Genomic DNA, 20940 nt, shown 5'->3' on the forward strand with positions numbered 1-20940 from the left:
CCAATGGGAGGCAAGGGGCGGGGCCGGCGGCGGGAAGGCGGCGCTGGTCAGGTGCTCAGCGCGGAGGCTGCGTGCAGGTGAGCGGCTGTGGCTTTCGGGGGGCACCTTAGCTCCCGCCACTTCCCTGGCTTTTCCCCCTGTCTGTGGGAGGGAGTCTCCTCCAGGCTCTCCATCCCTTTGCCCCAAGCTGATGCGGACTGACGGGATCGTTGACGGGGTAAGAGTCCAGGGGGATGGGCGACTTCCGCGAATGAACGCACACGGATCCTGTGAGCCCCGAAAACCATCTCCACCCCTTCCCCCGACCTTTCCGCTGCACACGCACAACAGAGGCCACATCGAGGCTTCTGCCTGCCTCGGTGGGCAGCACGTCTGCGAACTGGGAACGTACCGTGAGCCGCGACCCTTCCCGGGGCTGGGATGGAATCCCCGTGAAGATGGGACGATGGAACCCCCTCCCCCTGACCTGTGGCCGCTGCACACAAACACTCCTCCTTTACTTTCCATCTCCTGCCCTTTCTTGGCGCCCCTTTATTCCAAATTTCCAAGCTGTCTGTGGGGGAAGGATTAGAGAGGAGGAATTGGAAAGCAGCCCAGTGATATCTAGAGCTAGATCTAGGGACTCCACTGCACCGGGCAGCATTTTGTGCATAGAAAAGAAAGAAATCCACCTGTCTGTTCATTGCTTTGTGTCATGGATGCGATAATGTTGATTCTTCTTACCAAACATTCCTCAGCTTTTTTAGACGACACTTAACCTTTGTTTACTTTCGTTTATTCCAGGAAAGCAGTTCCCTCCTACTCATCACAGTTGCTGAATTAAATTCACTAAGATAGAGGATAATCAGGTGTTTCGTGTAGTCTATTCTCTCTCCGTCTCTCTCTGTCTCTCCCTCCCTCCCTCTCTCTCTCTCTTTCTCCCCCCTTACTTTATATTTGGGTTAATAGTAGACTCCATTGTGTTAGGTAGGATGGAGAGAAGAAAATTGGGAGAGGAAGGGAGAGAGAGAGAGAAACTACCATCCTCAGCCAGTATACGTTAGTAAATGTATATGCAGCCCCCTATTGCAATTTATAATGTTCCTACCAGAATTGGACAAATTATTAACATCATATTTCTATATTTTTTAAATTTAATTTTTGAACCATTTTCTCAAGACCAACACTTAAGACTGTTTCAGATGTGTGTCCTAGGTGTGGTAAATCACAAACAAAACAGAACTATTGCCCTCAGGTCAATACACATAGTTTATACTTTGCGGTCCTGAAAGCGAAGCAACCATGCTAAGCAGATTTTATTTACCTACATCTATGATATTCCAAGGCAAGACAGGGTCTGTTTTTGAGGTTTAAAAATGTCTTCGGCATGTTCAAATTAGGAAGATTTCCAATGCCAAATTCAGAGATTTCTTGGCACAATGTATTGTTAAATTCAAATGTATAAAGACCTTCATGCAAGAGCGTACAAGAGAACGGGAGAACAAAATATTTTTGCTGGAAGTGCAGGCCTGATGAAAACTGACAAAATTTACATATCTGTTCTTTATCCGTATTATCTCCTGTTAGCTTTTTAAGTAGAACAAAAGCTTTGTAAATATTTGCAGATTAAAAAAAAACTTGCTTCAAAGAGTTAATGCTGAAGGGCTTTTCCTACATGTATCACTGATAAGAATAAATGTTGACTAAATTTCACATTAGGAGAGTCAATGTCAAATTTTAGAATTATGTTTGTTTAGTTCAGAATCTAATGTTTAGTTTAAAGAAACAGGTTATGTTTTGATTATTAATAAATGAATACACAAATTTATTTATATATTTCACAAATACATTTGAATGTCAAATTCATCTATTTTCCGTTCTCTCTGGTAACATTTCTAACTGTGATTAACCAAACATAAGGAGCTTGGCTTTAAAAATAGAAGTGTACAGAAAAAAGCACTAAGCACCATTGTTAGATTTATTAATGATACTTCCTTGTTGCTAGGTTCCTATTGTTGGTCTAGTCATAATGATAAATGTGTTCACAGGTATTTAATTATATAAATATTTCTGACCAAAAGTCAGAGGTCAGCCTCAACCTGAAAATGTTTTTGAAAGTTGTATGTAAATTATGTCATTTAAAAATGCTATTGGTGAACTCATTTAAATAAATCCTCGAAAATTTTGATAAATTTTTGGAAAGTAAAAATGTTCTTTTAATATAATAAACTTCTTTGCTTTATTATACAGATATCCCCAGGTCTCTAGACTAAGGTGGAGTTCTGCAACAGAACTCTTCTAGGGTACAATTTATGATATACCTGGGATTATTTGGTTATAATATACAAGAGAAAATTAATTGTCATTAACTTCTATATGTTTATTCCACAGATTATCTTATGCTGGACTGATCAAGTACTTTGAAAATGACTTCAAAACTTCTCTGGGTGTCCTTCATACTTGCTGCATTAACACTTTCAACTACATTTTGTCTCCATTCAGACCAGCAGAAGGTTCTGCTAGTTTCATTTGATGGATTCCGTTGGGACTACTTATATAGAGTTCCAACACCCCATTTTCATTATGTTATGAAATATGGTGTTCATGTGAAGCAGGTTACTAATATTTTTATTACAAAGACATACCCTAACCATTATACTTTGGTAACTGGCCTCTTTGCAGAGAACCATGGGATTGTTGCAAATGACATGTTTGATCCTATTCTGAACAAATCTTTCTCCTTGGATAGCATGAATATTTATGACTCCGACTTTTGGGAAGAAGCAACACCAATATGGATCACAAATCAGAAGGCAGGACATACTAGTGGTGCAGCAATGTGGCCCGGAGCTGATGTAAAAATACATAAGAGTTTTCCTACTCACTACATGCCTTACAATGAGTCTGTTCCATTTGAAGATAGAGTTGCCAAAATTATTGAATGGTTTACATCAAAAGAGCCTATAAATCTTGGTCTTCTTTATTGGGAGGACCCTGATGACATGGGCCACCGTTTGGGACCTGACAGTCCACTCATGGGGCCTGTCATTTCAGATATTGACAACAAGTTAGGATATCTCATAAAAGTGTTGAAAAGGACAAAGTTGTGGAACACTCTGAACCTAATCATCACAAGTGATCACGGAATGACCCAGTGTTCTAAGGAAAGAATAATAGAACTTGACCGGTATCTGGATAAAGACCACTATACCCTGATTGACCAATCTCCAGTAGCAGCCATCTTGCCAAAAGAAGGTAAATCTGACCTGAATGGTGATTTATTTGATGCTGCATTTGCATTTGTTCTTTTCTTGAACAGATTGGCCAGTGCAATTGAGTGGGAGTTTTTATCTTTGTGTGCCTCTGTCCTGGGTAATATACCTGGATTTAATGTTTAGCTCAAAACACAAAATCTCTTCTCCCAGAGTCTACTTTTTTTTCCCTTTTTTCTAGAATGTTGAAATTGATGCTGTCTCTTTATTAATGGCAGTAGGTTTTAACTGTTTTGGGGTCATGGAGTATGATGAAAGCTTCAGTCTCTCTTTTCAGAAAAAAATTGAGATGGGAAAATACAAACAAAATTTACATACAATTATAGTGATTTCATGGAGACCTTAGACCCTAGAGCTTAATAGGGAAGCAGGCAAATACAGGAAAGAGAAAAAGTTTGGGACCAAACCTGAAATTTATTTTCCTTCTCTATAAATAGGGTTAGTAATAAAAAAATTCCTTGAGCTTTAAAAACCAACCAACCAACAAACAAAAAAGCAACTCTCCTCAAATCCTCATATCAACCCTGTAACCAAGATATTATCTCCATTTTAAAGACAGGTAAACAAGTTTCAAAAATGGTTTAGCACTCCCAAGTTCACAAAGTAAGTGGCAGGAGCACAACTCAAACCTACCCCTCTGCCTTCTCTTTTATCACCTCTGAGGTCTAGGTTGGTCTAGGAAATGAGAGGACAGATTTTTAAAAGCTGGAATACTCCACAAATGAGAGTTATATCCTTAACAGGAATATTTAAGAGATTTAAGAGGACCATTGAAACAATGAATGTTAAAAATACCCATGTGTGCCTACATACAAAGTTTCCAGCAAATTCAACATAAAATGGCAAGGCTTTTCATTATTGTTTTTGTCGCCTTGTTGGGGGGGGGGGGGCAGGCAGAAAGCCCCAACAGATGGATTTTAAAAACAAGGAAAGGATTAAAGATAATGCCCAGGTTTATTGTATTTGAATTTACAGGTGGTGCTTTTGCAACACCTCGTGTTTTGGAGACCCATTTTACAAGCTGCTTTCCACCCCTTATCTCTCCCCAGCCACCTCCATCCGCTTACCGTATTTTCTTGTCTATAGGGTCTCTATCGCTGCACTTGTAACTACCAGCTCTTTGTTTTTGCTTGAGTATTGCAGTGCCTTAGACGTTTGTGTTTAGTGTCACTAACTAGTACATATGTGTGTGTGTGTGTATGTGTGTGTGTATTTAAGTCTTTAAATGGAAGATTAGAGACTTCTGGTTCTGTAAAATGCCCTCTTAATTCTATAAGGAGAATTTGCTTATGACAGAGATTATTTTTTTCTCTGTTTCCCCTTCAAAATTCTTTCCTCAAAGGGGATGGGACTCCCTCCACAGAAAGTGTCTAGCTATGTTTCATAATATTTTCATTATGTTTCATTATGTGCTGGCTTTTTTACCTCAGTAGAGTCTGCGCTTCAGAAATGTTAATTGACCTTTCTTGCCTAGAGTTGTTTCTTTGACTGTAGCAGTATATTATTCTGAGTGCCTCTCTTTCTCCCTTCTCTTTTAGGTAAATTTGATGAAGTCTATGAAGCACTGGTTCATGCTCATCCTAATCTCACAGTTTACAAAAAAGAGGACATTCCAGAGAGATGGCATTACAAATTCAACAATCGAATTCAACCAATCATAGCAGTGGCTGATGAAGGGTGGCATATTTTACAGAATAAGTCAGATGACTTTCTGTGTGAGTATATTATAGTATTTCTTCCCGTTCTGCATTTTTTTTTTTTTTTTTGCGAAAATGGATACTATGGATAACACAGCAGTTTACTGATCAAATAACTAGCTAATGTTGTACATTAATAGCAAAATAAGAATTCTTGGGGCTTTGAAAAGAGATACTGTCTTAAAAGTGAAACAGTTTACTTCTCTTGAAATCGTTAGACCAAAGATATCCTGTGACCTACACTGATAATTATAACTGCTCTGTTCCTGAAAAAAAGATAAAAAGAAAAACTGAAATTAGTAAATTGAATTGTTTTCTGCATCTGTTTTATATTCTAAATTAATAAAAATTAAATCTCTATTTTTGTTTGCAATTGGTAGCTTTCTAGTTTCTTTGCCCTTCTGACTGCCAAAATAGGCTGACCTTGATTTACACCTTGGTGACATTTCTAAAAAGAAGTGTGTATGGCACGGGTAATAATAATATGTCAAGACCTATTTTCCTAATACCTTCGGGTATAATTTTGGAGCTGTTTCCACTGAATAAATTTAGATTACATTTAGAATAGAATGGAAATTCTGTATTTTAAATTCCAATAGGCAAAATAAAGAGCTTTCTGCCACCTTAGTGGGTAACACTCCTGCCCCCAATACAGCCTTTAAAGAACTAGTCAAATGGAAAATTCATCCACAGTATTTTAAGTGTGGCTATTGTGACATTCATTTGCATATTTAGTCAAATTCATTCCCTGCCCTTTGCCTGCTCTGCTTTGCCTGCTCTGCTTTGCCTGGCCAGTGGCTGGTATCTCTCTACAGGCTACATTTCCCCCAGGTTCCTTTGCAAACTGGTTTCTGGTTAGCTTTGGCCATTAGAAGGCTCTGGCCTTCTAATGAGTTGGGAAGGCAGAAAGAGGGGAGAAGCCAGAGTATTTGTCCCCCATGCTCTCTGCTTCAAGCAGTGTCCCAGCAATGGCTTCATTTCCTCAGTGATCCCAGCTCTGGAGTTTCCCTATTGGCTCAGCTCCTACTGGGTAGCCCTGGCTAATTGTGCTCTGGTAACACTACCTCCTTTTGTTCCTCCAAGCCTAGGGCAATAGGAGCTTTCTGTTGTTCATAATCACTGGGTAACCTCACCATCCCATGGCTGCTTCTCAGCTCTTCAATACTCTTATAACCAGTCCCCATATTAAATTCCCTCTGTTGGTCTACCTGGTATGGTTTCTGTTTTCCTGATTGGACAGACATTACCATGCACTGGGAGTTGTTTCTACTTTGTGACTTAAATATTAAAGAAAACATATTGTGTCAATACTTAAAAATAGCAGGAGCTATCTAGAAATATTTTTTTATGCATTGGTCCTTGATATATATCTATCTCATACTAAATGTCTCTTAAGGGAGAATTTGGCTCCTATCATGTTCATTTCCCACGAAAGAAAAGCAGTTGCCTGACTGGCATTTATAGTGTGTATGTGAGTGTAAGTAGTAGAGTTGTGTGCAAGTACACATTTAATCATACCAGGAGTACTGTTTTAAGAAAATTTTTAAAAATAATTTCTTTGGCCATGAGAATAATTGTCACCTTTTTATGTTCAGATTTTAACGTACAGTGCAGGCTGCTCTTATGTTAGAGGGATTGCTCAAAAAAGGACAGCCTTCTTTAGGAGATTTGTATCTCAAAGTTAACATAAATATCAGGGGCTCCTTTGAAATTCTGGTTTGGTGGGCTGCAATAGATTGGTAACACCTATTTCTGGTAGAAAACTTTAATAATGTGCTCCTATTTATGTTACATTATGTTAATGTATTCAACAAATAATTAAATATTGGCTACTGCATTCCTTCTCAACCTGGGTTCCACAAGAGAATTAAGTCCTAATGCCCAAAGACAGTGGTTCTCAAAGTATGTCCTCTGGACCAGTAGCAGCCAAATCACCCGGGAACCTGTTAGAAATCCAAATTCTCCAGCACACCGCAGACCTACTGAATTAGAAACTCTAGGGGTGGGATCCAGCAGTCTGTGTTTTAACATAACCTTCAAGGAGGCTAATACAAATTGATGTTTGAGACTACTGCCCCTAAGGCATCCAATTATGAAATACTACCTACTGGATCAGGCATCATGAAAGGGGTTACCACTATAAAACAAAGGTCCTATAATAGGAAACATTTTGCAAGTCATAACAGTTTGATTTTAAATCTGAGTTCCTAGTAAGAAGTGTGGATATACATTATTGTTTTTATATAACTGAGAGCATAGATCTCAATTCTCAAAGAAATGAGTGTAGCAATCAATACTTTCCGATGTTAAATTAATAAAATAGCCGAGTAACTTGTCAGATAATTATTAACGATTTCATAAGTCCAGCATTATTTTTACTTTAATTAACTCAAAAGAATCATGGCATTCAGAATAACTTCTTTAGGTAGATTTGGCCAGGCAGACTTGGAATTACTTTGAGATGACCAAAGGTTAGTTCATGGCTTTCTGAAAAATTGATCAGAACTTCCTTTTTGCTTTGTTCTTTTTCCCATTGCAGATTTCCCTACAGCAAATAAAGGTAATGAGAGACTGATTTCCTGGTCTTTCTCCTCACCTTTAAAATAAAGCTTTTCAGTTTTCTGAGGCTGTGTTTCCCCACAGTAGATCCTTCACCTTGCACAGAAACGATGCTAGGCACACATGCCTTTAAAATGGGGCTTTTATTATGCAGGAGTCTTCATTCTTCAATTTGGTATCACCTTATACTTCAGAAGACTCCTAAAGTTTTTACAGTAAAGCATACTATGCGAAGTTGGTTCCCAATCTGAACCCCCAAAATCAAGATTTTTCCATTCTACGTATCAGCCCTGACCTTTGTCTTTTAGGAGTGGATCGTAGGTATAACTAGAGGTCTGGTTTTTGTGGTTTCTTCTGTTTTTCTTTGGTTTTTGTCCTTCCCCCTTTTATTAGTAATTATAAGTTTAGAAGCTGAGTGCCTCCGTGAGACTAAGAGTGCCTTTATCTTTAGATTAATAATTGGAATGTAGTTGCCACCCAATAAGTATTTACTAAATATTAGTATACCCATCACCACCAAAAAAAAAAAAAAATCACATTTTCCCTTGACTTGGCTCAGTTTTGCTTCCCACTCTTCCTCTTCTGCTTCTTAAGGTAGTATTGGCCTGTGAGACAGATTTGTGATCATTTGCCTTTTTGTTTTCTGAAGTGAATTGTGATGTTGATAATGGCAGATATTTTTTGCAAATGATTATTTTATTTTAAATGTCAAATCAGATAAAATTTTTATTTAATTTCAGAACTTGACCATACAACAATTATTCCCATTTTAATGCCATCTGGCTGGCTAATGTATGCATGCATTTTCTCTTTACAGTAGGCAACCATGGTTATGATAATGCATTAGCAGAAATGCATCCAATATTTTTAGCCCACGGTCCTGCCTTCAGAAAGAATTTCACAAAAGAAGCCATGAACTCCACAGATCTGTACCCACTGTTGTGCCACCTCCTCAATATCACCGCCATGGCAAACAATGGATCATTCAGGAATGTCCAGGATCTGCTCACTTCAGCAACTCCAAGAGCATTTCCTTACACGCAGAGTACTACCCTCCTCCACGGTAGTGTCAAACCAAAAGAATATGAGCAAGAGGAATCACATGCTTATTTCATAGGGGTCTCTCTCGGTAGCATTATAGTTATTATATTTTTTGTCATTATCATTAAACATTTAATTCAGAGTCAAATACCTGCCTTACAAGATATGCAGGTTGAAATAGCTCAGCCATTATTACAAGCTTAGTCCTGCTTTGAAGAGGAGATTTCATAATTATGTCAGTGTTTAAAGGTTTCAAATTCTAGGAAACCAGTTTCAGACATTTGCACAGACCATCAAGCATTTACATGGATAGGTATAGACACACAAACACACAAGCACAGAGAGAGAGAGAGACAAGGATTAAAGATGTGTGACTTTGTCTCCATTGTTCTCTCTAGCTTAGGGGAAAATAAAATCCTGTTCTATTTGGACTTGACATATATAATGTATATATTTAGCAACTTTGCACAATTTAAAGTACTTTATATATTGCGCTTTAAATTACTGTCTTAATGGGTACTTTTATTTGGAATGTACTTTACAGACAATTGTGTCTTACAACTTGGTTGAAAATGATAACTTGTTATTCATTGTTCAAACTGAGTGAAATTTCTTTTAATTCCTGATGAATAATGTAGAAATCTATTTCCTTAAATTGGGAGAGTAAAAAGAAAGGGAAAACTGTTGAAAATTAAATGTGGCAACCTTTGTACCTTGAGTTTTGGAGAAAGGCATTCCAACAACAGGTCGCTTCTGTGAGTATTTCTTGTCATAGTTCATTCCAAAGGACATGGACTTTCATTTTATTTCCCCCCTCAGAAGAGATTCAAATACAGACAGACTCATTCTAAAGATATTTGTTTCCCTCATAAAATCAGTTATTGCTATTTCCTGATTAGTCATTTTACCCTTATTTTATAATAATAAATTATATTTTTCTTTCCTATATTATTATACTTTTCTTTCCTATATAATCCAGCAATAGCCTGAATAGAAATGAGACTGGGCATCATCGCAGCATTGTTTTCTCTTGTTCTCCAATTATTTGCTTCTTTGAAAACTAAATCACTATTAATTACATTAAAAATCAAATTAGATAAAACCATGTTTGTTTTTAGTCCTGGTAATATGTAGTAATGGAGCACAAGCATCTTTTAAATTTTGAGCATTTGCAGATCCATAGTTGGAAGAGAGCACAAACCATATTAGGTAAAATGTGGGCCAAGTAAGCCTTGGAAAGAGCTGTATGGATCCTGGACAAAAAAAAAATAGGCACAACTACATCTGAGATGTTCACACTATACCCAGAGGAGAGCTAAAGTGTGCCTAATGGCAAAGACTAGTGGAATAACTCTTAGAGATAATACATATTGAAACAAAGGAGATAAAACTATAGCCCAGTTTCAAGAAATATTTGAATACTCATCCACCAGGTACTCAGTGGAATCAAAGCTGAATCCAGGTCACAAGTGGATTTCTGCCTCCTGGTTAGTATTTTTCACCTACCTGGTCATCTCAGTCCCTCTCATTCCAACAGCTTAAAACTGTGCTGTAGATCTCTAAGTAGTCAAGAGGTTTGGGAAAGGCACAGTATTATCTATGGCTTCTTACAGGAAAGAGAAGCCCTGGAAAGAAAAGTTTTTCTTGAAGAAAATAGAAAACCAGTTTATAGACACATGGCCCATAGATGATATTGTGATTTGATGCATATTTATGCACTAGTTGGCTAATAAGTAGATAAAATGGTTTAAGCATTCCAGAAAAAAAGAATAAATTAGAGGTGAAAACCAAACATGACATAGTTAAAATATATAACTGAACCTCAGTGCTTCCTAAAGTAAGATGGATGAATTATTTTTTTAATGATACAATCAAGAATGTTAGCACCTAATTTTCATTTTATTATAAACCTTAATAGAATAGAATAGACTCTGGAAATCAACGATGGATATAAAAGTAGAAAAGGTAGATGGTGGGTGACAGACTCCCTCAAGAAGTCTGGGCCCTGATTGGCCATCTCAGAATACATGAGCACTCACATTGGTTTGCTTTGTAACTATGAACTTAACTACATTATTGTGACATTAGTATAATGACGGAAAGGTGAGTTAGTCTGTGTTAAAGTATTGCTCTTCAAGTATTCTCTGTACATTTAAGTTGGTTGTTGCATTAAATTCATTTTAGAAGGTGCTGTTACCTTAGTAATAAGAAAGTAAATTATGTTAACATTCTTTAAAATATTAAAATTCTGATATGAAGATTTGATTATTGAATGGTTTCCTTTATTTGCAGATACTTATTTTCCTGTAAAAGATTAGCAGAAGAGTTTACCCAAAGGAAAATAAATTGTTAAACATTGACGGTTAAATCCAATCACACATCATCCTTTGATAACTTTTTTGTTTCACCTGCATGTCTTCATGTTCAAATTTTGTATACAGTGAACACTAATTACTATATGGCATTGAAAGCTAATCTACCTAGTTTTACTAATTTTAGGCAAAAATTTTTAAAAGGCCAGAGGAATAGAGCTATATACCCCATTTTTGCTGAACAACCTCGATCAGTCATTTTATATGATTTATTAATTGATAAGATTTTTTCTTATTCAGTATGTATTTTGAAATTTCTTCTTCTGCCACCTGCCGTTTTAATATATAACTGCTTTAAAAAACCTTATTTGGCCCTTTAAGATGAAACTAGAACCCTATTATTCGTCTCAGTTTCTTACAAGAACCTAGTTCTAGAAAATCTAATGAAGGACCCCCAGCTTCTGTAGTTCTCAAATTTTTTCAGCTATTCATTAGTGAGAGAGAGCAAACTTAAGAAACCTAGAGCTAGGAGGGAATCAAAGGAATCAGTAAATCACCTGATTTAACAAGGAGCCTTACAAAGCAGTGAAGTGACTTGCATACTATATTAGTGCCAGAAGGAAATGGGACCCAGATTCCCTGATCCAGTTTGTGCTCAAAGCCAAGCTGCACTTGAGGTTGGTTTACTTTGATTCAGATGAGGAGCTAGCCCTTTGGAATCCTACCCCAAAGCAGGGGGTAGTTAACCAATGCTCCCACCCTTGCCAGGCTCTGTACCCCACGTTTGTCCTTCAGTTCTGCAAGGCTCATATCTGTCTTCCAAATTGGCCAATGTCCCCAGAATGGAAATAGTCATGAATGCTGGGCTTACTCATTGGCATTTCAGTCTTCTCTGCATCTCACCCAGGTAATTCCTCATTAATTTGTAGGCAATTTGATGCCTTTAAAAAGACATTTTAAAATATATTATGAACTCCTCATCCAGATGAGATAGTGTAGATACTTTTCCTTGCTTCCTTCCACTAAGCGAAACTATAAACCCTGGAAATGGTGCAAGAGACAACCAAAGAAGGTGAACTGATTAAGGACCCCAGGGCTGAGGAAGATGACAGTGTTAGGGCTTCTTGCATTCCTCTGTCCAGCACAAGAAGGCCACCCAGACCCAGCGTTTCCCAGGTCCCAAGCTACCAACAGAAGGCAGTCCAGGTCGGCTCATTCCAACCTGCACTGAACATGAGTCCCTCTGGCAAAGTCAGGCAAGCCTGATATCACCAGCAAGTGGTATCTATTGAGAGCCCAACTAAAAATAATCAGCCAAGAGAAGCATTCCTCTTCCCTGCCACTGGGCCTGATACTCTCTTTTTCCACTGAGGGATGATATAGAGGCAGGTAAGCAGATCCGTCTGGAGACCCAGCTACGTCAAGTAATCTAGAGAACCTCTTTACCCTCACAGGCCTGAACTTTCTTTCCCAGCCAGAGACATTGGGAGGAACAAGCGATACCTAAAAAGGGGACTCAGCCACAACAAGTGGCCTTGTCCAGGAAGTCTCTTTTAACCTGCAAGTCTAAAAACGTGCCTCCTTTTCCCAGAGACATCAGGTTGGGTGAGGAGCACCAGCAAGGGAATCTCACGATAAGGCTCCCCAACCAAGAGACACCAGGTAGCTGGCCTGGGGAAAATCCTTCTAATCCCTCAGGCAGGACCAGAGGAATCAGTGGACACTCCAGCAGCACCACATAAGCCAAGCAGACCTAGTAACACTAAAAAGGCTCTGAAAAGTATGCTGCCATTGGAACAACAACCCACAAAAATAGGTCAAGACTCACATGCTAAACTTAACTAAGGTGACTGCCTGCTGAACAGAAAGAATTAAAAAAAAAAAATTAAATGGGGCCCAGCATCTCTTAATATTAAATAGACAAAATGTCCAGGATAAATTGAAAATCACTCATTATACCAGGAACAAGAAAATCACAACTTGAATGAGAAAAAAAAATAAAGAAATGAGTCAGCTATTAGAACTATCCAATAAGAATTTTGAGATGGCTGTTATGAAAATACTTCAACAATCATTTGCAAATTCTCTTGAAAAAAAATAAAAAGATCTCAGCAAACAAATAGAAGTTATTAAAAAATGGAAATTATATAGCTGACAAATATAAAAGAAATAAAATACTTGCTGGTGGGTTCAATAATAGAGTAGAATTGATGGAGGATTGAATCAGTGAACTTGAGTACAGAACAACAGAATTCAACCAGTCTTAAGCTTCAGGGCCATGATGGACAAGAATAAAATATCCAACATTAATATCATCAAGGTCCTAGAAGGAGAGGAGACAGATTGGGACTGAAAGAGTGTTTGAAGAAATAGTGGCTGATAGCTTCCCAAATTTGAAAAACCAAGATGCAAATCTACAGATCCAAGTTGAGGGAACTCCAAACAGGATAAACCCAAAGAAACCTATACCAAGACACATCATGATTAAACTTGTAAAAAATACAAAGTAAAAATCTTGAAAGCAGCCAAAGAGAAATAATGCAACTGAGAGGAGAACACCAATTCTACTGACAGCAGATTTCTCATCTGAAACCATTGAGGCCAGAAGGTATATTTCTCAAATGTGAAAGGAAATAACTGTCAACCACGATTCTATATCTGGTAAAACTACACTTCAGGAATTAGGGGAAATAATGAAATCATTACCAGAAGAAGGAAAACTAAAAGAAGTTATCCCTAGCAGAACTACTCTTAAAGACTGGCTAAAGGAAGTTCTTCAAACAAAAGGAATGGTTAAAAAAGAATAATAATCTTGGGGCATCAGGAGGAACAACATAAAAAGCAGAGATGTGAGTACATACAGTAGACTATCCTTTTCCTCATGAGTTCTATAAGTCATATTTGACAATTTAAACAAAAATTATAACACCATCTGGTATTCAAGACAATATTTAAAAGTGTGGAAGGTTAAGGAATATAAATGGAAGTGAAGCTTCCAGATTTTATTCAAAGTGGTAAAATATTTATAGCAGTAGACAGTAAAAAATCACAGATATAGACTGTAAAACTCAGAGAAACTACTACAAAGAGATACACTCAGAAATATAAATAAATCAAGATGGAATTCTAAAAAATGTTTGCATAACCCACAGGGAGACAATAAAAGAGAAATAGAGGAATAAAAATTAGAAGAAACAAATAGAAAAATAATAATAAAATGGCAGAATTAAGTGATAATATGTCAATAATTACCTTAAATATTAGTGATCTAAACATACCAATTCAAAGATGGAGATTGGAATAGTGGATTAAAAAGAAAAATGACTGCATTATGTCCTGCTCTAATTCAAGACATACATAGGTTGAAAGCAAAAGGATAGAAAAATATATACCATTCAGATATTAATTTAAAAAAGCAGGAGTGGTTATATTAATGCCTGACAAAGTAGAAGTCAGACAAAACAAAATTACTATAGACAAAGAGAGATATTACATAATAACAAAAGGATCATCCCACCAGGAAGATATAACATCCTAAATGTGCATGCCAAGCAGAAGAACCTTAAAATACAAGAAGAAAAACTGATAGAACTTAAAGGAAAAATTGACAATTCACGATTATAGTTGGGGATTTCAAAACCCCCTCTCAACAACTGATAGATCTTCTAGACAGAATCGGCAAGGATATATAAGATCCAAACAATCAACAATAGGATCTAATTACATGTACAGAACTCTCTATCCAACAATAACAAAATTGGAAAAAGGTACAAGAATACACATCATTTTTTAGGCACCCATAGAATACTCACCAAAATAGATCATATCCTACACCATAAAAAAAACCTCAACGCATTATAAAAAAACGAAATCATACGACTGAAAACACACAGAGTATGTTCTCTGAGCACAATGGAATCAAAGTAGAAGTCAGTAACAGAAACACAATAAAAAATTCTCTAAATATGTGGAAACTAAACAATATATTTTGGAATAATCCATGGACCAAAGAGGAAAAGTCTCAAAGAAAATTTTAAGAGTTACATAGAACTGAATGAAAATGAAAACACAACATGTTAAAAAAAAAAAAAAAAAAGTGGGCTACAGCTAAAGCAGTGCTGAGAGTGAAATGTATAGCATTAAATGCTTACACTGGAAATGAGGAAAGGTCTAAAATCAATAACCTAAGTTCAAAACCTCAAAACACTAGATGAAGAACAAAATAAACCTAAAGAAAGCAGAAGGAAGAAAATAATAAACAGCAGAAATCAATGAAATTGAATATAGGCTAGCAATAGAGAAAATCAATGAAACAAAAAAATAGTTCTTCAAAAAAAAATTAATGAAATTGATAAACCTCTGGCAAGACTGGCAAAAATAAAAAGAACAAACAATCACAATATTAGGAATAAAATAGGAGATATCATTACAGATCCTATAATTATTAAAAAGATAATAAAGGAATACTACAAAGAACTTTACACTCATAAATTAATCAACTTGAAAGAATTGAACCGATTCCCCCCAACTCTCAAATTACCAAAAATCAATCAAGATGAAGTAGACAATATGAATAGACCTATAAACATTAAAGAAGTGGAATTCATCATTTAAAAGTTCCTGTAAAATAAATCTCTAAGCTCTGATTATTTTACTAGAGGATTCTTTCAAACATTTTAAAAAATATTAATGCCATTGTTACACAGTCTCTTCCTAAAACACAGAAGAGGGAAAACTTCATGTATTATTCAGGATTCTATGGAGAAATATATATATATTTTATAAGAAAAATATGTTTTTTATAAGAACTGGCTCACATGACTATGAGGATTGACAAGCCAAATTCTGTAAGGCATTCCACAAGTTGGAAGTTCGATGAAGGTGAGGTTGGATTCCCCAGGAGAAACAGGCTGGCTGAAATAAAGATAAAAATTTGTTCTGACTGTTGAATCCTCAGTTCTAGCTTTAAGGCCTCCAACTTTTTGGACAAGGAGACTTCTCTCATGGCTGAAGGCAATCTCCTTTCTTGATTGTATACGTAATCAACCATAGATGCAATCAACTGACCAATGATTTGAATTCATCTACAAAATATCCTCACAGTAACAATCAGTTCCTGCTTGGCCAAACAACTGAACACCATAACCTAGCCAAGTTGACACGGGAAATTAACCATCACATTTCCCAACGTATTTTATGAGGTCGGTATTATCCTTATACCAAAACCAGTCAAAGACAGTAAAAAAGAAAGAACGAAAGACAGAGAGAGAGGGAGGAAGGGAGGGAGGGAGGAAGGAAGGAAGGAAGGAAAGTCCATAGACCAGCATCTCTTGTAAACGTAGATGCAAAATTCCTCAACCAAATATTAGTAAATCTAATCCAGGGTCCTATAAAAAGAATTACACAACAGGACCTAGTAGGATTTATTTATTTCAATACTGATCCAACATTCAAAAATAAATCAGTGTAGCCTACCATATCAACAAATCAATGAAAAAAAAACAAAAAACAAAAAACACATGATTGTATAAATCTGCATGGACAAGCATTTGAAAATATCCAACATCCATTAATGATAAAAACTCTTAGCAAGTTAGGAATAGAGGTTAACTACCTCAACTTGATAAAGAGCAGCTACAAAAACAAAAAACAAAAAACAAAAAAAAACCCTACAATTAACATCTTACTTAATGGTGAAAGACTGAATACCTTCCCTCTATGATTGGGAATAAGGCAAGGTGTCTTATCACTCTTTTTTCAACATAGTACTGGAGGTTCTAGTCATGACAGTAAGGCAAGAAAAAGAAATAAAAGACATACAGAGTGGAAAGGAAGAATTAAATTGTCCCTATTTGCAAATGGCATGACTGTCTTCATAGAAAATCCCAAATAATCTTATTTGTGTATACTGACAATGAATATAATACCATTTACAATCACTCCAAAGGAAATGAAATATTTAGGAATAAACTTAAAACATTGACAGGATCAGTATCCTGAAGATTGCCAAATGCTGATAAAAGAAATTAAAAAAGACCTCAATAGAAGAGGAAATACCATGTTGATGGATTGGAAAATTCAACATAGTAAAGATGTTAATGTTCCCCATATTGATCCATAAATGTAATACAATTCCTATCAAAAGCCCAACAAAGTTTTACAGACCTAGACAAGCTTATTCTAAAATTTACATAGAAAGTCAGAGGCCCAAACTGAAACAATCTTGAAAAAGAGTATGGTTGTAAGAATCAACAAAACTGTTACTAGTTTTATCATATAGATAAGGTAATCAAGACAGTGAGATATGGCAGAGGGATAGATACAAGATGAATGGAAGAGAAGAGGAAATACAGAAAAGACCCATATAAATATTTCCAACTTATGTTTTTACATTTCTATTGTGAAATATAACATATATACAGAAAAGCAGTAACTTTCAAAGTACATTTTAGCTAGTTAGAGAGTGTATTAGTTAGGGTTCTCTAGGAAAACAGAACCAACAAGAGATATCTGTAAATATAAGATTTTATAAAAGTGTCTCATGCAACTGTGGGGATGCACAAGTCCAAATTCCATAGGGCAGAATGCATACTCCAAATTCCATAGGGCAGGCAGCAAACAGGCAACTCTGATGATGGTGTTGGATGAACTCAGAAAACGCTTCGCTGGCTAGCCGAAGAAGAAAAAGGTCCTCTGTCTTTCTCCCTTTAAAAAGTCTTCAACTGATTGGATTAAATCCAGCTGATTGAATTCTCTCATTGAGAGAGACACACCCTTCATTGATGTAATCAGTCATAGGTGCAGTCAATTGACTGATGATTTAATAAACCAGTCTTCTGGTTTATTAACCAGCCATAAATGTCCTTGCAGTAATGATTAGGCTAGTGCTTGCTTGACCAGACACCTGGACACCATCACCTTGCCAAGTTGACACATGAACCTAACCATTACAGAGAGCAAATCTGAAAAAATGTTATGGGCTATAGTTCTATCATCTCAGTTCTTTCCTTCTAGTTATTCTAATACCCTAGCATCTAACAAAATTATTTGTTTAATGATTCAGTGTTCTTAATTCTTTGCTAAATCCTATCCTGACTGTTGCTATCCCTTTCTCTCATTTATTCACTTTCTTGATCTTCAGGGATGTCTGGGCAGTGACCACCCTTACTTGTTCATATGGAAAGGGGGTGTTGACATTATGGGGAAGGGGGCTGCATCTGGTTGATGTTCTTGAAGAGGCTGTTGCTTCTGGGTTTTGGACTGATCTGGCATAGGAACACTTGGGTTTTTAAGTTTCTGAAAAATAACCTTAGTGAGTGAAAGTTTTACAGAGTCTCAGATAGGGACCTAGGTATTTTGGGACTACTGTTGCTTAGGTCTTGGCATACTGTGGCCACTTGGGATATCTGAGGCTGGAGCAGGCATAAAAGCAACCTCCAGGATAGTCTCTCAATACTATTTGAAATCTCTTAGCCAGTGTAACCTTATTTTGTTTGTTAACCTTTCTTTTCACTCTTTTGCTCAAGAAGGCATTCTCAATCCTTCAATGCCAGGGTCAGGTTCATTCCTGGGAGTTGTGTCAAATGTTGCCAAGGAGATTCACTCCCCTGGGGGTAACGTCCCACGTAGTGGGGAGGATAATGAATTTATTTGCAGCATTGGGCTTAGAGAGAGAAAGGCCACATCTGAGCAACAAAAGAGGTTCTCTGGAGGTACCTCTTAGGCTTAGCCCTGCAAGCCTCAAGATCAAGGGCTTGACTTATTAAGCAGGGGGTTCCTAATGTCACATAGCATATATTCTGTCCAAGATAAACAATGTCTCACAATATCATCACTTAGTTGTAAAATCATAACTCTCAATTTTAAACAATTATCATAACTCAAAACATGCCAAAGCTCTTATCAGCCCCTAATTATTCACCCCTAGTATCAGTGTAGTAGTGGTAAGGTATTCCTATTAAATATAGTCTATGACATGCAATGGGTAGACTTTTTCCCATATATCACTCTGTTGTTAACTCTTTGCAGCCATGTAATACCTTAGAAGTAGATCATGCAAGCACTTGTTTGTATTTGTAGTGCTAATCTGTAGGATACATGCTTTTAAACAACCCCTTTCAATCATGTTCATCTTCAATTGTGGCACTGATACTTATAATCCCATTAATGAACTTTCATCACCCTTGTCCATTCCTATACCTTTAAGTTCACCCTCAATAACATGTCTATACATTTTAGGTGATCATTCCCCCTTCACTAGCTTCTGCCTGTCTCTAGATCCCCTGTATTCTCCTACAATTTGGTTAAATTTTCTCCCTCACTCAGTGTCCCCTTTTCATCAAACTTCACAGTTCTGGGACCCCTCCTGTCTTACAGCAGTTGAGTCACCCATCCACCCCTTTTCTGTGAGGCTTTTCTGCCTCTGGTTTCTTCCCCATTAGGGTATCTCACCCTGGAGAGCCATATGGTGTTAATCCAGAAAGGATTGCATTTAGGTGGTCCAGCAAACATAGACGGATTGAGTATGTGTACCTTTCTTGCCAACAGTTCTGCTGTGGTCTTTTTCCCTGGGGATACTTTTGCATGTGGCACTCCTCAGCCCCTTCTGTCCTGGGTCTCTGTGGACTTGGGAGCCTGTGCTTGGATTTGCATGGGGTTCTAACATGCTGCCGTGAGTGACAATATATTCTGCATCTGTAGTAGGAGGCACCTGGGTCATGCTGGTTTTGTGTGACTTCCAAGTGGTACAGGACTGGGTGAAGGGGAGGGGTCCAGACTGGGATCTCAGATGCAAATCTCCTACCAGATTTTGTTTTTTGTTTTTTTTTTTTTCCTTTTTGATTCAGTGTTGGCTGAGTCCTTCCTCCAGTCTCTATCATACTCCAGAGCTCCCTATCTAATTTTAAACATGTAATATTTCAGATATCATATATAGGTCCTCAAGCCAGGCAGGGCAACAAGAGACAGGCAGGCTGCGGTCCTCCATCCCAGACCTTAGCACGGGTGTAATGCCTCTCACTATCCTTTTGATACATGTGAAATATGTAGCCAATGCCTCTCTTTTATTAGTGATATTGCTAATTTGTGTTCTTTTTTTCTTGGCAATGTTAACAGTAGCTTATCAATTTTATTAATCTTAAAAAAAACAAATTTTGGCTTTATTAACTTTGTCTTTTCTATTTCACTGACTCTGATTATATCTTATTTTCTGGCTTTCCCTTACTTTATTTTCATCTTTTTCTAGCTTTAAGTGAAATTTGAATTATTGGTTTATCTTTCTTCTCTAAGATCGGCATCCAATGCTATAAATATCCTTCTAAGCACTGCTTTAGCTGCATACTAAATATGAAAAATGTTATCTATTCCTTATCATTCATTTCAAAATATTTTTTCATTTGTCTTATGAGTTCTTCTTTGACCAAATAGGTTATTTAGATGTGTGTTAATTTCCAAATATTTAAGGTTTTTGCAGATTATGTCACTGAATCTAATTCAATTATATTGTGGTCATAAAACATATTCTGTAAGATTACAAAACTTTCATATTATTTATTGAGACTTTTTTAATGTCCCAGTATATGATCTGTCTTGGTCAATCTTCCATGTGCCCTGGAAAAAGAATATCTTCTGCAGTTTCGGGTTGTAATGTTCCATAAATATCATTTAGGCCAAATGATTGATACCATCATGTAAACCTTCTACATCCATTGTTTTTCTTGCTTTTTCTTGTTGCTTTATCAGTTACTCAGAAAGGGGTGTTAAGATCTTCAATTATGTTTATGAATTCTGTTTCTTTAGTTTCTTCAGTTTTGATTCATGTGTTTTTAAGCTGTTTTTAGGTATAATACACTTTGACTGTTGTATCTTCCTGATGTATTGGCCCTTTTATCATTATGAAATGTCCTTATCTCTGATAATTCTTGCCTTGAAAACAATTTTGTTGTTCAATGTTTTAATGATTAATGTTTACACAGTATCATTTTTCATTGTTTTACTCTCAACTTATTTTGTCCTTGTATTTAAAGTGTCTCTTGTATACATACTACATATAGTTGGGTCTTGCTTTTTTATACAATCTGA

At 36.7% G+C, this 20940-nt stretch overlaps 1 protein-coding gene across 3 annotated transcripts in view; it reads left to right on the forward strand.

Moving 5' to 3' along the window:
- Positions 1 to 20940, forward strand: part of ENPP5 (ectonucleotide pyrophosphatase/phosphodiesterase family member 5) — a 23778-nt gene continuing 2838 nt past the window's right edge. Inside the window, exons 1-4 of one of the 3 annotated variants that reach the window (XM_037842752.1) lie at positions 1 to 77; positions 2371 to 3234; positions 4790 to 4966; positions 8325 to 9881. In XM_037842752.1, coding sequence (XP_037698680.1) covers positions 2406 to 3234; positions 4790 to 4966; positions 8325 to 8752 — 1434 coding nt within the window. In that variant the 5' untranslated portion in view covers positions 1 to 77; positions 2371 to 2405 and the 3' untranslated portion in view covers positions 8753 to 9881. The other 2 variants (XM_037842751.1, XM_037842754.1) reach the window with 2 other exon arrangements.

This window comes from Choloepus didactylus, chromosome 7 (assembly GCF_015220235.1).
Source record: "Choloepus didactylus isolate mChoDid1 chromosome 7, mChoDid1.pri, whole genome shotgun sequence".
Taxonomy (NCBI): domain Eukaryota; kingdom Metazoa; phylum Chordata; class Mammalia; order Pilosa; family Megalonychidae; genus Choloepus; species Choloepus didactylus.